Source organism: Dermochelys coriacea, chromosome 11 (assembly GCF_009764565.3).
Source record: "Dermochelys coriacea isolate rDerCor1 chromosome 11, rDerCor1.pri.v4, whole genome shotgun sequence".
Lineage (NCBI taxonomy): Eukaryota > Metazoa > Chordata > Testudines > Dermochelyidae > Dermochelys > Dermochelys coriacea.
This window is the reverse complement of record NC_050078.2, coordinates 34,867,992-34,888,844: the sequence shown is the minus strand read 5'-3', so window position 1 is coordinate 34,888,844 and position 20,853 is coordinate 34,867,992. Positions and strand designations below refer to the sequence as shown.

The following is a 20,853-nucleotide window of genomic DNA, read 5'->3' as shown; positions in this document are numbered from 1 at the left end:
ACTATTTGACTTTGAGAAACTCAATATCACTATGCCTCAGTTTGCCTGTCAGTGAAACATATACTATACATCCCTACCACACAGAGATGATGCTGTTAAGAGACTTCATTCCTTAATATTTGTAAATTAATTAATTTACAAATATTTAATTGTAAATTAATTAATTTTTCTCTCACATGAGAAATTGGTATAGAATGTTTCCTATACTCGTATAGCTCACCAGTGAGATAGTATTTGTCATTTTTTCTAGATACCTGCAGAAATTAGACCCTAATATTATTGTATGCAGCTTAATTAAAAAAACAAAACAAACCCAAAAAGCCCCAACACTTTATTTCTTCAAGATTGTTTTTAAACAGTTAAATAGGAAAAATGACTTAAATCAATTCATGACTCACAATTCTTGAATCCTGTGTCTCATTGCTTACTCATTTTCATATGCTACTCCAATAAATAATGTTTCATACATAGAAGAATCATCTTAAACATTGATATATTTGTAATATATCTTTTTTTAGCTTTGTGGTACAAGATGCTTCTACCTCCGCAGTTTGATAGATCCAAGAAGTATCCTCTGCTTATTCAGGTGTATGTAAGATTTTATTTTCTTTTTTCACATAGTCCGCTTTATCAGAAGGGGTATTAGTTCTGACATGTCACGTGTAGTGCAGGATAAGTACATTAGTGTATATAACAAGCAAAGCACACCAGTTCTTTGGTTTTAGGCTACATTTCTGAAATAGAATGCTGATCCTATTGAAATCAATAAGGGTTTTGTTGTTGATTTCAGTGAGACTCAGATTAGTCCTTCAGAAGGAGAATAGGAATTTGCAGAATATTGTTCAGAGTCAATTCCATTGCTATTTCCATGTACCATGAGACTGCCTAAGATAGCACATTATGGGTTTCACTGTTGTTAACACTGGAAAGTCTGATATGAGTCTATCGGAAGTGGCTAAGAAAAAGAATGTAAACATTGTGGGCTAAATTACCCCCAGCTTTTATTCAAGTGTATAAGGACTAAAGCCCTTTCTGTTGTCTTGCTCAGCTTAGTGAGGTGTGCACAGACTATGATGCCGGGTATCATGGAGAAAGCAGGGGCTGCTCACTTGACATTCCCCTTAGAAAGGAAGTTGGCACAAAGGGGAAAGGAGACCTTGCCTCTTCCCCACTCACTGCTGGTCAGATTATCAGTCCAGATGTAGAGGGGTGTGGGATCAACTGTATCCCAACAAGGGGTGAGGTAATTCACTGTGCCAAAACAAGGCAGAAAGGGGAAGTGTGACTTTGAGGAATAATATCTTCTCAGAGTTCCTCTTGGGACAGTGCAGCCCTTGGCCATTCTGGGCCAAATCGAATGGACCAACCTAGTCCTACAAGAACTGAAATGGATTACAGCTGGCAAAGTCCCACACCTATATCAGTAAAGGTCTGACTGTTTCTGTCTGCTGAATACCATGAGCCTATTCTGCCTTATAGGAGAAGATACGAAGGGAAAATATGAGACATATGTATAACTACAGTCAGTTTCAGAAATTTCCCCTCTCCAGAATTAAGATTTTGTTAGGCTGCCCATGAGGGGCTATGCACTCAAGAAGTTTCTTTTTTATTAAATAAAATCTGGGGTTTGAGCTTTAGTTATTCCATTATTCATGTCCTGTATTTAATAAATGCTTTGTTTAAGATCATCCACCAAATCTAAATCTGAGATTCTGCTAATATTTCCTTTAGGTATGGAGGACCTTGCAGTCAGAATGTAAAGCACACATTTGGGATTAGCTGGATAACCTATCTCGCAAGCAGAGAGGAAATTATTGTTGCTCTTGTGGATGGCAGAGGGACAGCTTTTCAAGGTGACAAGATGCTACATGCAGTATATCGAAAACTCGGAGTCTATGAAATTGAGGACCAAATCTCAGCAGCGAAGTGAGTATTACAGTAGGATTCAATAGAATCCCGTCCACGTATTAAGCAACACTGAAACAGTGGTCCATGAGACAGATTAGTAGATGCATTGCAAGTCCTTTTGAGCACCACTTAGCTGATAACTGCTAAGAATGAAAATCTATATCGGGGCCCCTCACTGCCTCCAGTAGGCAAGACAGGAGATGGGACTCATGGAGAGCAAAATTTAGAGGTACATGGTACCCATGTGGTATCCCCTGAACCCATTACTTGATATACATGATCACTGTAAAGGGTGCACTTAATCCTGCTACTTCAATTCTTTAAGAGCAATAATGTAGCTGTCCATAATGCCTTCAATCCTAGGATCTGAAAGAACTTGCCCATGGTCAGACGTGAAGTCTGTGGTACAGCTGTACCCACATTTCTAGACTATCAGAGAGCATGTTCAGTCACAAGACCCATCTTTCTTGCCATTCCAAGGTAGCAAGAAATGACAAGAGTGCCTGGGGCCAACAGGTGCTGACAGCAACCTCTTGCAATTCCTCCCACCCATGCTGCTCTGCATCAAAGTTATCCAGACTGCAAGTGCTCCAAACAGATATATCCCTCCTGAATGGAGCCTCTGAACAGAAAGAAGGACTGAGGGTCTCATGAAAGAAGCCTCAGCTTGGGATTTCAAAGTTACAAGATGCAACAGCACTACCAAAGCAGGTGTTTAGAATGGGAGGAGGGTTAGTGTGCATCCCCAGGGGAGCTGTGTTATAGGGGAGAGGGATTAATTTTGTCTTGGGGAAAGTGCCCCAAAGGGGCTGATTGGCATCTAAGTAGACTTTTTTGGTGCCATGGAGGCTGGTCAGGGGAATGGGTGCCCCACCCAAATGATAGACCTGGCCGTGAATAGCAGAGCCAGGAATAGAAGCCAGGAGCCCTGACACCCTGCCCCTGCTCTATGTGCTTGAGAGCACTGCCTCTCTCTAAGTATCCTTATCTCTTCCTTCCTGTTTCTGCTTAGTGATCTCTACATTTCCTCCTTAGCTATTATTGCATTAAGTATCATGTTGTTATTATCCTTTTCATTGAAGATTGAAGCAGACTACCTGTTTTATCATTTCAAGCTTCTAAGTGTCATCTGTTATTTGCTTTTCTTTCCTGAAACATTGCGGCGACACAATCACTCACTTTATGAGATCATCAAAGTTATAAATTACTTGTTACTTCTCTAAAGTGATACTCCGACATGAAAGGGGTCAAAATCGACCTGTCAGAGACACAGTGAGGCTAAGGTGCTTCTGCAGCTGCGGTCTGGTCTGACAGCCTGTAAAGGAATGGCTGAAATTACCACAGACTTTCTATGCAAACTTTCCCCAATTCACTGCCAGCCTCTACACCCATTTTACATTGTGTGTGTAGGATGGCTTCTGCTTCATTTTGCTAGTCTGTCCCAAGATTATGGGGCAGATTTACCAGCAAGGGCCATGCACCCAGGTGGGGGACTCCCCCTAGGGAGAGAGGTGCTTTAAGAGTAGGAGACCAGCTGGTGAAGGCTGCAACAGAACAGTGCTGAATTAGTGCACCTTCTGGAAGCACATCCCATGTCCCTCCCAGTCAATACCTCCTAATCTAGGGGTGGTTCTGGCCACTTGTGTGGACTTCCTAGCAAAGGAAAGTTTGCAGCTGCTGGTAGAGACCTTGGGTGAATCTGGCCCTATTTGGTGCATTTGTCACTATGCTTCCTCTAAATTTGGATGTGAAGATGGCTGAGAGAAAGAAGAGTGAGACTATATTGCTGAAAGGGATGGGGAGTTGCCCTTGGCCTACTAGTTTTTAATCTTTCTTGTGTCTTTTCCCTCCTCCTGCCTCTTCTTCCCTGTTCTACCCTATTGTGTGCTGTGCTCTGCACTGATAATTCACCCACATTTACCCAACTTTTTTTCTAAGTGGCTTCTTTGGGAAGATGTCCCTGTGCAAAAACCCTCCTTCCCTCTCTAGTATGTTTCTTTCAGCAGACTGCATCATTGCAATGGGATGCAGAGACATGAAACACAATGCCAGTGATCTGGTTTTCCCTTCAAGCTGCTTGATGATCAAACACAGGAGAAAGGCATAGCCCTTCCCTCTTCTCTTCTTTTTCACATGCATCTGCAGGGAGCCTTGGGAAAAGTTTTCCTTGTTGTTTTTTATTACAGTGACATGAGCATGCATGACACTTTACAGACAAATAAAAGGGCAGGGTAGTTTAAAATCTCAGGGCTTTATCTGTAAGGCACCTCCAGAGAGGTACAGAGCACCGCTGGAAGTTGAGTATGTTGAGCACCTTGCCAGATTCAGGCCCTGATGTTAGTGACAACACAGCAAAGGCTGGCATTAAAAAAGAGTGAATGGAATAATGGGAGAAGGGGAGTAAGAATAATGAAAGATCAGGAGATGTATTTACTGGTGTGTATGCATCTTATTAGCTCCTTTTAAATATAGAGAGAGAGAGATTTAAATTGGGGACACAGTCAGGAATGAAGGCCAAAGGGGGTATCAATGATTTCTGACAAGTATCATGGGGTAACCATGTTAGTCTGTATCCACAAAAACAACAAGGAGTCCGGTGGCACCTTAAAGATTAACAGATTTATCTGAGCATAAGTTTTTGTGGGTAAAAACCCCACTTCTTCAGATGCATGGAGTGAAAATTACAGATGCAGACATAAATATACTGACACATGAAGAGAAGGGAGTTACCTCACAAGTGGAGAACCAGTGTTGACAGGGCCAATTCGATCAGGGTGGATGTAGTCCACTCCCAATAATAGAGGAGGAGGTGTCAATTCCAGGAGAAGGAAAGCTGCTTTTGTAATGAGCCAACAACTCCCAGTCCCTTTTCAAGCCCAAATTAATGGGCTTGAATTTGCAAATGAATTTTAGTTCTGCTGTTTCTCTTTGAAATCTGTTTCTGAAGTTTTTTTGTTCAAGTATGGCTACTTCAAATCTGCTATAGAATGTCCAGGAAGATTGAAGTGTTCTCCTACTGGCCTTTGTATGTTACCATTCCTGATGTCTGATTTGTGTCCATTTATTCTTTTACATAGGGACTGTCTGGTTTGGCCAATGTACCTGGCAGAAGGGCATTGCTGGCACATGATGGCATATATAACATTAGTAGACATGCAGGTGAATGAGCCTCTGATGGTGTGGCTGACGTGGTTGGGTCCTCTGATGGTGTTGCTAGAGCAGATATGGGGACAGAGTAGGCAACGAGGTTTGCTGCAGGGATTGGTTCCTGCGTTAGTGTTTCTGTGGTGTGGTGTGTAGTTGCTGGTGAATATTTGCTTCAGGTTGGGGGGCTGTCTGTAAGCAAGAACTGGCCTGCCTCCCAAAGTCTGGGAGAGTGAGGGATCGTTTTCCAGGATAGGTTATAGATCATTGATAATGTGCTGGAGAGGTTTTAGCTGGGGGCTGTACGTGATGGCCAGTGGTGTTCTGTTATTTTCCTTGTTGGGCCTGTCCTGCAGTAGGTGATTTCTGGGTACCCGTCTCACTTTATCAAGCATTTTTAAAACTACAATACCCACCTGGGGAAGTGAGGAAACAGATTGACAAAGATCTTGTAGGTGTTTGTCTCTGTCTGAGGGATTGGAGCAAATTTGATTGTATCTTAGGGCTTGGCTGTAGACAATGGATCATGTGATGTGTCCTCAATGGAAGCTGGATGCGTGTAGGTAAGTATAGAGGTCAGTGGGTTTCCGGTATAGGGTGGTGTTTATGTGACCATCACTTATTTGCACTGTAGTGTCCAGGAAGCAGATCTCTTGCATGGACTGGTCCAGGCTGAGGTTGATGGTGGGGTGGAAGTTGTTGAAATACAGGTGGAATTCTTCAAGGGCCTCTTCCCGTGGGTCCATATGATGAAGATGTCATCAATGTAGCACAAGTAGAGGAGGGGCGCTTGGGGACAAGAGCTGAGGAAGTGTTGCTCTAAGCCAGCCATAAAAATGTTGCCATACTTTGGGGCCATGCGGGTACCCATAACAGTGCCGCTGACTTGAAGATATAAGTTGTCTCCAAATCTGAAATGGTTGTGGGTGAGGACAAAGTCACAAAGCTCAGCCACCAGGTGTGCCGTGGCCTCATCAGGGATACTGTTCCTGACAGCTTGTAGTCCATCCTCATGTGGAATATTGGTACAAAGAGCTTCTACATCCATGGTGGCCAGGATGGTGTTTTCAGGAAGATCACCAATGCATTGTAGTTTCCTCAGAAAGTCGGTGGTGTCTCAAAGATAGCTAGGAGTGCCGGTAGCATATGATCTCAGGAGAGAGCCCAAATAGCCAGATAATCCTGCTGTAAGAGTGCCGATGCCTGAGATGATGGGGTGTCCAGGGTTTCCAGGTTTATGGATCTTGGGTAGCAGATAGAATACCTCTGGTCGGGGCTCTGGAGGTGTGTCCGTGTAGATTTTTTTCCCGTGCTGTAGCCGGGAGTTTCTTGAGCAGATGGTGTAGTTTCTTTTGGTACTCCTCAGTGGAGTCAGAGGATAGTGGCCTGTAGAATGTGGTGGTGAAGAGTTGCCTGGCAGCCTCCTGTTCATAATCCGACCTGTTCATTATGACTACAGCTCCTCCTTTGTTAGTCCCTTTGATTATAATGTCAGAGTTGTTTCTGAGGCTGTGGATGGCATTGCGTTCTGTATGGCTGAGGTTATGGGACAAGTGATGTAGTTTGTTCACAATTTCAGCCTGTGCACGTTTGCGGAAGAACTCTATGTAGAAGTCCAGTCTGTCATTTCGACCGTCAAGAGGTGTCCACACAGAATTCTTCTTCTTGTAGTGTTGGTAGGAGGGTTCCTGTGGGTCAGTGCACTGTTCAGTGGTGTGTTGAAAATATTCCTTAAGTCGGAGACAATGAAAGTAGGCAAATACTCCCTAGCAATTACACACCACACCACGGAAACACTAACTCAGGAACCAATCCCTGTAGCAAACCTCGTTGCCTACTCTGTCACCATATCTACTCTAGCAACACCATCAGAGGACCCAACCACATCAGCCACACAATCAGAGGCTCATTCACCTGCACGTCTACTAATGTTATATATGCCGTCATGTGCCAGCAATGCCCCTCTGGCCAAGCCGGACAATCCCTATGTAAAAGAATAAATGGACACAAATCAGACATCAGGAATGGTAACATACAAAGGCCAGTAGGAGAACACTTCAGTCTTCCTGGACATTCTATAACAGATTTGAAAGAAGCTATACTTGAACAAAAAAATTTCAGAAACAGATTTCAAAGAGAAACAGCAGAACTAAAATTCATTTGCAAATTCAAGCCCATTAATTTGGGCGTGAATAGGGACTGGGAGTGGTTGGCTCATTACAAAAGCAGCTTTCCTTCTCCTGGAATTGACACCTCCTCCTCTATTATTGGGAGTGGACTACATCCACCCTGATCGAATTGGCCCTGTCAACACTGGTTCTCCACTTGTGAGGTAACTCCCTTCTCTTCATGTGTCAGTATTTTTATGTCTGCATCTATAATTTTCACTCCATGCATCTGAAGAAGTGGGGTTTTTACCCGCGAAAGCTTATGCTCAAATATACTCAGAAATCGTTAACAGGTTTATCTTCTTTAGTTACTCTTCCATGCCGTGATCAGTACTCCCACTGGGCTCCTTAAGCATTGCTTTCAGCTATGCCATGGTCTCTCTACATAGATGAAAATAAATGTGTGTTTAAATATTAAGAGTAAAAAGTAAACTAAAGGGTGTTTCATTGATTCAGGAGGTCAGGCAGATGACCATAATGGTCCCGGTGGGCCTTAAAATCCATGAGGCTGTTACTTGGTCCTTTGTAGAAATCAGATATGTTTTCTGTTCTGAGTGGTACCCTAACATGTCTGGTAAGCATGAAAAAAGCTTGAACTCTTTTTTTATTAACTAAATGTAATGTAAATAATCATATTGGGTGATAAGAATGGCTTTATAATTGTGATTTTTCTTTTAAACAGAAAATTTATAGAAATGGGTTTTGTTGATGAAAAAAGAATAGCAATATGGGGCTGGGTAAGTAGTTGCTGCTGGTTTTGGTATTTCCTTATTTACCTTTCTTACTCTTACTGCATTCAGTGTTTTCTAAAATTCCTCGTTTTCCACAAAGTCTCTCTAAAGCTACTTCTCTAGACTTTTGTCATAGTAAAAAAAAATTTAAAAATCAGATTCAGTGAGGATTTTCAAACCCTTTGAGAAGCCTATACTGATTTTCAGGAAGGCCTGGGCTGAATTTTGAGTAGATCTCAGCTGCAAATATGGTTTTAGGTTGAAACCAGGCAAAGCTCAGAAGTTTCAGTTGGCTTCACTGTTAATAATGGTGTTTGTTTGAACATGAAACTCACATCAGAATTCAAGAAGTGTGAACTTATGTGATCTGAAATTTTAAAAAAACAGAATTCCATTAATCCCTCTGAACTGAAACCACTGACTTTGGCATCCCTCTGACTTCCCATACTTCCTGATTTTTGTCTGGCCTTGAAATATAGAGCATGGAGTTGAACTTCAGAGAAAACTCAGTGCACCAAACCTCTTTCCCAAACTAGAATTTCTTCTTGCACTGAAGAAGTGAAAGGCTGAGGGCTACACAGTCTGAGGCCTGAGGGACTCCAAGTAGAGATAGGCAAACCACATTGGATGAGATAAGAATCAGGCCAAACCGTCCGCTAGAACTTGAATCAAACCTAAACCTTTCGAAGTTTGGAAAAGATTATTTGCCTTCATTTGACTTTTCCTGTGCCTTTGCTTTTCCTGATTGGGTTTGGGACCAGTGAAATACACAAGGAAAGTCATTCTCACAGCATTTCTAGGCCAGTCAAAAGCAGGAGGTACTGGGGATCTTGCATATCTTGTTATTGTTATGTTATGCTTCATTGTTAAAGGGACGTAATTGTAAACTAACCTCCTATTGGCCAGCACTGCTTTCAGCTATGCCATCCCTACTTACACTGAATAGTATCTTAGTGTGCCTGAGGGTCAGATTTCTAGAGCAGAATCTGGCTTTAACAGAAGAGAAAGAAACAATTATAATTATTGTCTTTCCCTTTGTTACCATTCAATCTTCAAGATAAGATCCTGGTATTGAAAGTAGTGTTTAAGAGTAAAGGAGGAGCAGTGGCCCAACAGTAACAGACCACAGTAGATAGAACAGCTTACAGACTAAACTGGGATGTTTCTTTCCAATGTTTTGCTATTTATAAATGTTCATTTTTCTCTGATTATCTTTCAGAAAGAGTTACAGTTTAATTCTCTTTAGACTTTTCGCCAGAATTCTTTAATTTTCTTTTGTTTTTCTTTGGCCCAGTTGCCCCATGAGCAGCTTACCTAGAACTGCGTTACAGGACAGAACTTGCAGATTCAGTTGAACAGTAGCAAACAAAAGTGGCTGACATTAGATGACATGTGAACAAGGCTGCTAACAGCTTTGTATGAAGTTAATCTTAACTAATATTTTAGGTACTGTGATCAGACACCTAGACACATAGAAAATATCTAGACACAATTCAACACAGTAAAATGTAATTAAATGATACATCTATGAGTAGGTAATTCTGATATAACACTTAATATTTTGGGGGCAAATCCTTAAGTTCCTGAACTGAAAAAAAATTGTTTTTTTAATCAAGATGCATTTTATTTAAATAAATAAAATGACAAGTTTCTCATATAAAAGATGGAGACAAAGTGTGGGAGGTAATACCTTTTATTGGACCAGCTTCTGTTGGTGAAAAGAGACAAGCTTTCGAGTTTACACAGAGCTCTTATTCAGGTGTGTAAACTCAAAAGCTTGTCTCTTTCATCAACAGAATTTGGTCCAATAAAAGGTATTACCTCCTCCACCTTTTTTCTCTAATATTCTAGGACCAACACAGCTACAACAACACTGCGACTATACAAATGATGACATTTGACAGCTCTGAACTACCATGGTCCAACATTAGATGCATTCTTAAAATAATGGCACTATTGCCCAAGCTGTCAGTCTTTTTATTTTAAGGAGGAAGCTGTCATTTTCCCACTGAGTCCACCCAAAAGGCTCTCGAGGTCTAATATATTTCAGTAGAATTGGAAATGCATTCCTCTTTTGTACCTAAATGTCCCTATTCATAGTCTGTATGTGCTGGCAGGTATGCACTTTTTCAGACTCACCAATCTCTCCTGGACAGCAAAAGCTTGTAAAAGACTGTTAAAGCAATTCAGGCTTCAAACTCCACCTCTTAACCTGCTATAGCACAATAATTCTTCTACTGCTAGTTCCTTATTTTCTGGCCTTGCTATGCTGATTTCTGATTTGGATAAATTCCCCTCAAGTTAGAGGAAAAATAATTGCATAAGTTCTTTGCTATATCCTTATTTGTTGCTTATAGTTATCCCTCACTCTCATTTCAAGTTGGATGCTATTTAGAAGGGGGTGGACAGTTGCTGTATTTTTGACACGCAATATGATTAAATCCAATACATTCATTAATTTCTAAACTTCCCTTTATATTTTGAACACGCAGGATGAGAATGCTCATCTGCAGGATTCTGAACAAGCCCCTTTGGCTCCTACTCCCCTCTCCTAGCTTCTGTCACTCTCCCTCCTCCAGAAAAAATGGAAATCCTTTATCTTCTTTAGCCATTCATCCAAGCGTTCACGCTCCCTTAGTCACACATTCTGCCCCCCCTACCCTCATCAAGCAGACCAAATGCCTACATTCCCAGTATCAACTGTTCTCAGATGCCAGCCCCACCTCTTTGCACAGAACCTTTCTGAACTCCAGACTGATTCTTCCCCTTGCCTCCTCTCCAAATATGAACCAATTCTTCCCTGCTGGTTCCCAGCCTGAGGGTCAGGCCGGGAACCAGCAGCAGGAGGGAGGTGGAGGAATTGCTTGCCCCACAGAGTTTTGACAGCTAGCAGCTGATTCTTTAAGAAGAGTGGGTGGGTTTCAGGAACAGCTCTTGGTGCTATGGGGATTCTGGGTTACAGAGCCACAGGGAGGCTGCTATAAATTAAAGCAGCCCTGGGGTTGCTTTAATTTACATCGGGGGCATCTTCCCCTCAGCTGTGCCTCTCAGGGGCACAGCATCTCTCCTCTGTTTTTTCCACCAAATGCATCCGATGAAGTGAGCTGTAGCTCACGAAAGCTTATGCTCTAATAAATTTGTTAGTCTCTAAGGTGCCACAAGTACTCCTTTTCTTTTTGCGAATACAGACTAACACGGCTGCTACTCTGAAGCATATGGACTGGCCATCCTATGTTCAGTTATGTGTTTGAGTTCAATGAGCAAAGGTAGTCAATACTAAGGCATCAGGCTCTAAGCTTCTTTATTTGGATAGGATGCCAAGCAGAACTCAGCTTCCCCACTCTTTTGGTCTTTAACATCTAGAGACTGGAGTCATTCTGTTTTCTGGAGGCCTTAGAAATGAAACTTGATGCTGAATGAAATAGAGTACGAATGACATGGGTCAGATCCTGGCCTAAATGAAGGTCCTTTCTCTCCAGTCTTGAGTGGAGTAATAAATAATACTCAAAGGTTACTTAATACTTCCCATCCCTAACATTCCTGTAATAGCATCTAAACAAGTACTCCTTTTCTTTTTGCGAATACAGACTAACACGGCTGCTACTCTGAAACCTGTCACATTTTCTAAAAGATTAAATATTATTTTTGGTCTGTCTTAAAATTAACTTTCCTTTTCTACTTCTAAAATGTAACTGGTGATCAGACCATCAGTGTGTTAGAAACAATGCAAAAAAAAAAAGTCAGTTAGTAACATCTTGATAAATAAAAGCTTCCTATCTCTCTCTCTCTCTTCCTCTGACTGTAAAATTATTTTGTTTACCTCAGCAATTAGCTTATTAAGACAGAGGGGAAACTTCAATCAGTTGTGTTTTTTGTAATGAGTTGCAAGAATATTTTCCTCAGCCTTGCAGAAAAGAATCCAAAAATCTTGAAGAAAACATATCAGAATCATATATAGGGATAGCCAAAGGTATTTTCCCTTCACTGCTGAGAAAACACAAATTTCAGTCCAGTAAGGTTTTCTAGTTAGTACTATTAGTTGAAATTTTTCTGTCTCAACTGTTTTTCAATGGAAAATTGGGTTTTTGACTGTAACATTTTTTGGGAAAAGGTTTTTTTTCCCCCATGAAAAAGTTCCACTTTTTGTTGGAAACACAAGCACTTAAAACCGGGTGAAAAAAATCTAGTTTCAAAAATGTTGCTGAAATGCTTCATAAGAATGATAGTTTGGATGCCTTATTACCCCAATTCTCCTCTGTGGGTCAGGTTACTTAACTGGACTACACCTGCTATAATGTGCCACTATCAGGGATTTCCAGAATGCATCATAGTGACTCAGCAAGGGAGACTGTGGTGCATTATGGGAGATGTAGTCTGGCCAGGGAGCCTGGCCCATGTTGGATCATAGGGCCATGAGGTCCACGGTTCCCATGAGGCACTACAGCAGCATTTCCAAATCAAAATGTTTGGTTTTCAGCTGAAATTTTTTGCTTTTCAGATGAAAATTTTGTGCTTGGGATTTTTTGCTGAGAAGTCTAACTTTACCATGGAAAATTTTGACTAAAATGATTTTTTTCCCATTTCTATCAAAATTTTCTGTTAGGAAAAAAGGTTCCAACCCGCTCTACTTGTCAGCTCTGCAGCATATGGACATTGTTAAGGCATGTAACAAAAGCCTGACCTTTCATTGGGGTATTGTAGTCTGCTTTAAAGCCAACATCCATAGCCTTCCACAACTTGTTGTCCATGGCCACACATATCAAGCTGATTCAATATAACAATTTTTGGCAGAAAATTCCATTTTTGGCTAGGTAATTCAGTAGGTGAGGAATACTGGTATTTGTCCTGAACCAGGGTCCCCGATGAAGCGGTAACATAGATGGTAGGAAGAGATGAAGTGATTAGATAGAATTGTCTTTTCCTTTTGTTCCTCACAAGGAGTCAGCCAGACTCAGTTCATACGGGTGAAGATAAAACCTTTAGTTGCTTTGCCCCCATGCTATTAAACCAAATGTTTCCTTTGAATGTAATGTTTTGTTACTTGGATTCTCAGAGAACAAAGAGATAACTAATTGCATAGTATTAACCTGCCTGTGATTTCTCTCCAGTCCTATGGTGGATATGTAACTTCTCTGGCGCTTGGATCTGGCAGTGGAGTATTTAAATGTGGAATGGCAGTGGCTCCGGTCTCCAGCTGGGAATATTACGGTATAGAAACATTTAATAAACACTGACTCAGAAAGCATGATGTTATTGCAAGAGCTCGACAACTTGAAACATAAAAAAAAGAAATTATCACCAAAATAAAATTCCTCAAAGCTTGTATTTAATTCTTTCTCTGCTGGCAATAGCTGCACCCAGCCTTTTGGATATGGCATACTGTGATATGGCAGAGGGTTTACTAATCTCATTTGTGCACCTGTAAAGCCCCCTTAGCAACCCATATGCTTTCAGTGATGTGCTGGATGGGGCTCCCTGGAGCCACTTGTTAAGTATGCCACCGAATTGAGGGGACAATTCTGAGGTGATTTCTCTGCCTTTGAGGGAGTCACCCCTTTCTGGTTACATTATCCCTTCCAGAAATCACTTATCCTTGCAGCTCATAAAAATATTTCTGAAGGACAATTTTTGCCTTTGAGATGGAATCATTTGTACCAGATCTCCAGTATTTTTAAACATTTTTCCTATCAGGACTTCCCATGAAGATTCTCAACCCCTGCCCCCATTTCCTGCCGCACAAGTTGAACACCACGTTGCATTAGATATACCCTCTGTCCATTGGGTTCTCATTTACTTGAAGCATCCTTGACATCACACTGACCATGTACAAGGGTCTTATAGCGGTGTAAATTACATGTAACTGCACTCACTGTGACTGTAACGCCTCTTGTTGGGAGGGTAAGGTGTCAGCCACCATTATGCAAGCAGTGAGAGCACTCTTTTTCAAAAAATTGCCCGTGACATCACAGCTTGATCGTTATTGCCCAGTATGCTCCACCTCCCCTTTCTGGGGAAAGTTATTGAAAAAGTGCTGTTGCAGCAACTTCAGTTGTATTGTGATTCCACAGATTTCCACAAGCCCCCCAAGATGAGCTACAAACGTGCATGTGGTACACAGATGGCACTGCCCCAGGACATTGACTATTTATTTCTCCCTGGACACAGTTAGATGTGTGTACTGATTCTGTTAGATCTGTCAGCAGTCTCTGATAACACTGACCATAAGCTATCATTGACTATTCTGTGGATCTTTGCAGAGGCAGATGGAATGGCTGCATAATAATTTCTAGCCTTTCTTTCCAAAAGGGTAGTCATTGAGTAATTGCTCTTCCCTCCTTCCTGGATTGAGCTTCAGCAACTTTTATTTAATGATGGTTCTGCCACTGGGAAACATGGGACCCTGCCCCAGTGAGAGAAATGAGGCTGTAAAATGTATCCTTTCTCCAAATCCATGTGCCATTCACAGCTACTCAGTTAATGATTTAATCCTACCATCTTCCAGCTCACGGATCCCCAATCTCCTGAATTGTGAGGTACACATTGCAGTAGGAACTCCATAACAAAAGAATCACCCACATTTCACTAAACAGCCTGACAGCCATAGAAGATCACTTGTAAAGGTGTCCTGAGTGGGCCCTTGAGCAGTAAGGTGCCCCAGCTGAAAGTCTCAGATGCAGAGAGGTTTGCTCTCACCTATGTCCCTACCTCAGTCAAAGACTAAGAAAGCAAAGAAACAGCATCTGGTGTCAGTGAAAAATGGACAAAGACCTTAATATCCTATGCATAGAGTTTTATACAGCAGCCTACGTCTCCCAGTCTCTCACCGTGTCTGTGCATACCCATTGAACAGGAAGGGTCACCAGCATGAAATCCTAAGGGACTCTTCCCTGCTTCTGAGTATAAAGTAATGTGTTGGTTACATTAAAGCTCTTAAAAAGAAAAGGAGTACTTGTGGCACCTTAGAGACTAACAAATTTATTAGAGCATAAGCTTTCGTGAGCTACAGCTCACTTCATCGGATGCATTTCGATGAAGTGAGCTGTAGCTCACGAAAGCTTATGCTCTAATAAATTTGTTAGTCTCTAAGGTGCCACAAGTACTCCTTTTCTTTTTGCGAATACAGACTAACACGGCTGCTACTCTGAAACCTGTGATTAAAGCTCTTGATAGTCTCTCTTGTGTGTCCCCTTGTGGCAGTAGATATATGCTGGGTTACGCTAGCTATTGGTTCCTGGAATTTATCCTATTAGTTAAAGCGATCTTAGCCTTTGTTTCTGGGACCTGGTGTTCCAGGTTGACTTACTGGTTTGCTCAGCCCTTTTGTTAGGTAACTCCAGGTTGGGTAGTTTTGCAGGAGCAGATAAATTGGCAGTATGTTTATCAATTCATCTTCATAAATGATTTTTGTATGTAGCTGATTTTAGTGTAGTGTGAGGCAGCCAGGAGCTACAGTGATGGATGCCACAGAAATAGTCTAAAATAAGTAATATATTTAGGGTGTATTAATGGAACTGTGTGCAGTTTAAACACATACTCATAGTATTCAACCATTAGATGTGTATATATTTTGTCTACAGCTCTTTTTTTTTTATACGATAGCATCTATCTACACAGAGCGATTTATGGGTCTTCCGACTGAGTCAGATAATCTCGAACGCTACAAAGTAAGAATTCTCTTCATTGCATTTGTTTTCCTCAAACTTCGAATCACATTAGCAGGGAGGAAGGGAGAAGTGGGGAAGAGAAATCATCATCTAGCCCTAGTAGTATAGCCCTATGGCAGTGAGAGCTACTCACTGGCCCTATGGCAGTGAGAGCATGGAATTCACCTGTCTATAGTTTACTCTCTTTTCCTATATTTAATAGTCTTAAATATTCTATGTTTAAGGGTCCTTGTTATCCCATTGGAACAGACAGGGTCAGTTCAAATAATGCTGCTTACCTTCAGCATCGGGGTGGGGGCAGGACCCCCCAGTGATGGGTTTAAATGATAATGATTACTGGTCGTTGTTGGGACCACTTGGTGTGGAATGCAAGCTGCTTTGTGCAGACTGAACTCTGTGGTGAAATGACATGAGCCCCCTAGGTAATCAGATTATCGTCCCTAAATGGGGGCACATTGCTGGCTCCTAATGGTTTAACAGGAAATTTCCATCCTCTGTTCATGCCCCTGATTCCCTCCACAAACATACATACCAGTTCTGAACACATTTAGGGCCTGGTCCAAATTCCACTGAAATCAGTGGAAAGGCTCTTACTGACTTCATTAGGCTTTGGGTTAGGCCCTTAATAATCATTTCCAAACCCCATCCAAACGGCAGAAACTCCTCATCCCAAACTCCTCTGGCAGAGCATTTTGGTGTAAGAGGAATGGCATCGCAGCCAGTGGGAGGGATAGGGTAGGGGACTGAGATTTGTGTCAACTAGCCCTGGGAAAAGCCTAGAGAATATATCTGGCTTCAATTCCAAGTCCAGAGAGTAATAAATAATCACTGTTGTCGTTATAGTGCCAGTTTATATGATGATTCAGTTAGTTTTATACTATGCAGTGAAAGCCTTTTACCTACGTGACTAAGTGGTCTAAATTGCAGCTGCTTAAGTGTTCATTTTTCCCCTGAACAGAATTCAACTGTGATGGCAAGAGCAGAGAATTTCCGAAACGTGAAATATCTTCTCATCCACGGAACAGCAGATGGTGAGGTTTACGAAAGGCAGTTCAAATACTAAGCCACAACCTCTTTGTTTGAGAAACGTTAAGCATCTTTCTTTGACTTTGATTAGGGTCAGTACTTAGATGTTTGGTCCATTTCCATGGGGCATATAAAGTGTTACTTACTCATTGTCAGTAATGTCAACTGTATGACTCGATAATTGATGGACTGAACTTAATGCACTATAGCTTTAAACTATTTGGTATTTACCAGAGTTTAATAACCCACTCTTCTCCTTTTTGTTCTGTTCCTTTTTCCAGATAATGTACATTTCCAGAACTCAGCACAGATCTCTAAAGCTTTGGTTAATGCACAGGTGGATTTCCAGTCAATGGTAGATAACAAACTATTTTTCTTTTTAAGCATTGGCTTATAATTCCTCTGACATCTGGGGACATTTTTAAGAAGCTCAGTTTAGCCTAGTGAGTCCCATAGTGTAGCTTGTAGTCTGGGAACACTTGCTGATAGCCCCAGAAAACTGGCTAGCCAAATGAGACTGGCTCTGCTCCTTATTTCCAGCTGCTTCAACAGAGGATCAGGTTCTTCTTTGCAAATAATAGCTTGGAGGCCTGTAAAAGCACCTGGAAACAAGAACGAGCAGTCAGCCTAGGTGGCTCTTCTTGAGGCTGTTGCTACCTAATAAAAGAGGAGGAGGGATTAGGAGCTGCTTTCAGGGACCTGCCAGCCATAAACAAAAATGAATGCTCACAGTGAAGGGAATAAGGCATCTGGATAGTAGGTCCAGAAGGAGAAGGGAACAAGTTGTCAGGGAAGCCTATGCAGGGCAGCAGGGGCAGAGAGAACAGAACAGACAGGAGGGTGGAAGGAATGAATGATGAGCAAAAGGAGGCCAAATGGACAAAACATTTATTGCATCCATGCCAAGCTTGCTTCTTCTATACCCTTCACTCCTGGGCTAATGAGAGATACACGAGCCCTGTCCCTGTCCAACCTCAGTCCATGAGCTCCCACACACATGAATACATTGGCAACCCCCATGGGATTTGGATTTGTGGCACTCCATAAATGTGTGGACCGTTGTGTAGGCTTCAGATATCCTGCATTTCCCACCAATACAGCAAAAAATGCTGGTTTTGCTGCATTTGCAGAGAAGAGAAGGACCTGGCCTAAAACATAATAATTTGGATTTTGGAGTGTCTTTATGACACCTGGATGGAAATAATTAAGGTAAATTGTCCAATTTAAAAATAAGTGAAAATAATTGCTGCTGTTCCAAGGTATAACATAATCCATCTAGAAAAGGAGTACTTGTGGCACCTTAGAGACTAATAAATTTATTTGAGCATAAGCTTTTGTGAGCTACAGCTCACTTCATCGGATGCATGCAGTGGAAAATACAGGAGGGAGATTTTATATACACGGAGAACATGAAACAATGGATGTTACCATACACATTGTAATGAGAGTGATCGGGTAAGGTGAGCTATTACCAGCAGGAGAAAAAAAAAAACTTTTGTAGTGATAATCAAAGTGAGCCATTTCCAGCAGTTGACAAGAATGTGTGAGGAACAATAAGGGGGGAAAAATAAACATGGGGGAATAGTTTTACTTTGTGTAATGGCCCATCTACTCCCAGTCTTTATTCAAGCCTAATTTAATGGCGTCCAGTTTGCAAATTAATTCCAATTCAGCAGTCTCTCGTTGGAGTCTGTTTTTGAAGCTTTTTTGTTGTAATATTGTGACTTTTAGGTCTGTAATTGAGTGACCAGAGAGATTGAAGTGTTCTCCAACTGTTTTTTGAATGTTATAATTCTTGATGTCTGATTTGTGTCCATTTATTCTTTTACATAGAGACTGTCCAGTTTGGCCAATGTACATGGCAGAAGAGCATTGCTGGCACATGATGGCATATATGACATTGATCGATGTGCAGGTGAACGAGCCTCTGGTAGTGTGGCTGGTGTGATTAGGCCCTATGATGGTGTCCCTTGAATAGATATGTGGACACAGTTGGCAGCGGGCTTTGTTGCAAGGATAGGTTCCTGGGTTAGTGTTTTTGTTGTGTGGTGTGTGGTTGCTGGTGAGTATTTGCTTCAGACTGGGGGGCTGTCTGTAAGCAAGGACTGGCCTGTCTCCCAAGATCTGTGAGAGTGATGGGTCATCCTTCAGGATAGGTTATAGATCCTTGATGATGCGCTGAAGAGGTTTTAGTTCGGGGGCTGAAGGTGATGGCTAGTGGCGTTCTGTTATTTTCTTTGTTGGGCTTGTCCTGTAGTAGGTGACTTCTGGGTAATCTTCTGGCTCTGTCAATCTGTTTCTTCACTTCAGCAGATGGGTACTGTAGTTGTAAGAATGCTTGATAGAGATCTTGTAGGTGTTTGTCTCTGTCTGAAAGGTTGGAGCAAATGCGGTTGTATCGTAGAGCTTGGCTGTAGACAATGGACCATGTGGTGTGGTCTGGATGAAAGCTGAGGCATGTAGGTAAGTATAGTGGTCAGTAGGTTTCCGGTGTAGGGTGGTGTTTATGTGACCATTGCTTATTAGCAGTGTAGTGTCCAGGAAGTGGATCTCTTGTGTGGACTGGTCCAGGCTGAGGTTGATGGTGGGATGGAAATTGTTGAACTCATGGTGGAATTCCTCAAGGGCTTCTTTTCCATGGGTCCAGATGATGAAGATGTCATCAATGTAGCGCAAGTAGAGTAGGGGCATTAGGGGACGAGAGCTGAGGAAGCGTTGTTCTAAGTCAGCCATAAAAATGTTGGCACACTGTGGGGCCATGCGGGTACCCATAGTCATGCCGCTGATTTGAAGGTTTTGTTCACATTTGCGAATGTTCTCTCCTGCTGGTAATAGCTCACCTTACCTGATCACTCTTGTTACAGTGTGTATGGTAACACCCATTGTTTCATGTTCTCTGTCTATATAAAATCTTCCCACTATATTTTCCACTGCATGCATCTGATGAAGTAAGCTGTAGCTCATGAAAGCTTATGCTCAAATAAATTTGTTAGTCTCTAAGGTGCCACAAGTACTCCTTTTCTTTTTGCGGATACAGACTAACACGGCTGCTACTCTGAAACCTGTCATAATCCATCTAAGTCACTGTTCTCAGGATGCTGTATATAAAGACTATGGGACTGATATAATGCTGAATGATTTGGACAGATCTCCACAATTTTTAGGGGAGGGCTGTTTGGTGAAAGTAAAACATTGCTAGCTAAGTCGGTCTGTTTTAATAATCCTACTGCTAAGGACATGCAGCACATGCCAGGGACTCTTGTCCCTGAGGGCATCTTGGAGTGTTTTTGCTCTGGCTGGATGCATCAGGCAGCCACTCTGACTCCCAAATCACAGATTATTTAGAAACTTTGTTCAATGAGAATATGAATATAATAATAACTGATCAAAAATAATTAACACAAAAAAACGAAAGATCTACCAAGTCACTACCCATTTGCCTTTGTGAGGCACCTCACAACCTTTATGGGGCGGTAGTAATAATTAATAAAGATCAAGCTTCTGGATTGTTTACTTACTGTAGGATAGAGAAATCAAGTGTGTTTTGCTGGATTTTTTTCTTCTTTTTCAGTGGTACACTGATCAGGACCATGGAATTCCAGGCCTTTCAAGTAAACATCTTTACACCCATATGACCCACTTCCTCAAACAATGTTTTTCCCTGTCAGAGTAATAAAGGTATTCTCAGCACGATGAAGCATCTTATACATCACCGAGAGATAGATGTGCCTTGACGTAATGCAGTTATAACTGTGCACAGATTAAGTATATTCTGCAGGTGGATTAATAGTTAAAGATTAAGATACTTTTAATTTGGAGTTTACATCTGTTATTGGTGTTGTATATTAGCAGATAATATACCACTACAGGTTTTGGCACATTTAACACCTGCTTGTTAAAAAAAAAAATAAAACCAGAATTTAAAATGCTATGTATGGTTATGTTATTTTGCATAAACTCATGTTCTGGATTCTGGTTCAGGTCCCAGAGATAGATGCTCATTTGGGAAGAAGACATAAAGCCAAATGAATATGCTTGCTTAGTTATATTAATAACAGTTGACAGAGCAATGTGATTTGCTAATTAATGTCCCAACCACAGTAACCATGCACAAAACCTAGTGCTGGGTGCACCACACAAGGTTTGGAATTGCAGTTTGTATAATCATTCTGAAGCTTAGATGCTTGTCCAAAGTTTAGTCAGTGCTGGTGG

At 41.6% G+C, this 20,853-nt stretch overlaps 1 protein-coding gene across 15 annotated transcripts in view; it reads left to right on the top strand.

The window, feature by feature from the left end:
- The window catches only part of LOC119863741 (prolyl endopeptidase FAP), a 62,213-nt gene extending 41,641 nt beyond the window's left edge, over positions 1 to 20,572 (top strand). For 7 of the 15 annotated variants that reach the window (XM_043505206.1, XM_043505203.1, XM_043505199.1 and 4 more), the window contains 8 exons: positions 519 to 588; positions 1,732 to 1,926; positions 7,903 to 7,957; positions 13,060 to 13,159; positions 15,551 to 15,615; positions 16,574 to 16,646; positions 16,923 to 16,996; positions 20,213 to 20,572. In XM_043505206.1, coding sequence (XP_043361141.1) covers positions 519 to 588; positions 1,732 to 1,926; positions 7,903 to 7,957; positions 13,060 to 13,159; positions 15,551 to 15,615; positions 16,574 to 16,646; positions 16,923 to 16,996; positions 20,213 to 20,314 — 734 coding nt within the window. In that variant the 3' untranslated portion in view covers positions 20,315 to 20,572. Of the gene's footprint in view, positions 1 to 518; positions 589 to 1,731; positions 1,927 to 2,271; positions 2,579 to 7,902; positions 7,958 to 13,059; positions 13,160 to 15,550; positions 15,616 to 15,840; positions 16,038 to 16,573; positions 16,734 to 16,922; positions 17,003 to 20,212 lie in introns of those variants that run through there. The other 8 variants (XR_006277965.1, XR_006277966.1, XR_006277967.1 and 5 more) reach the window with 8 other exon arrangements.
- Positions 20,573 to 20,853: the final 281 nt, after the last annotated feature.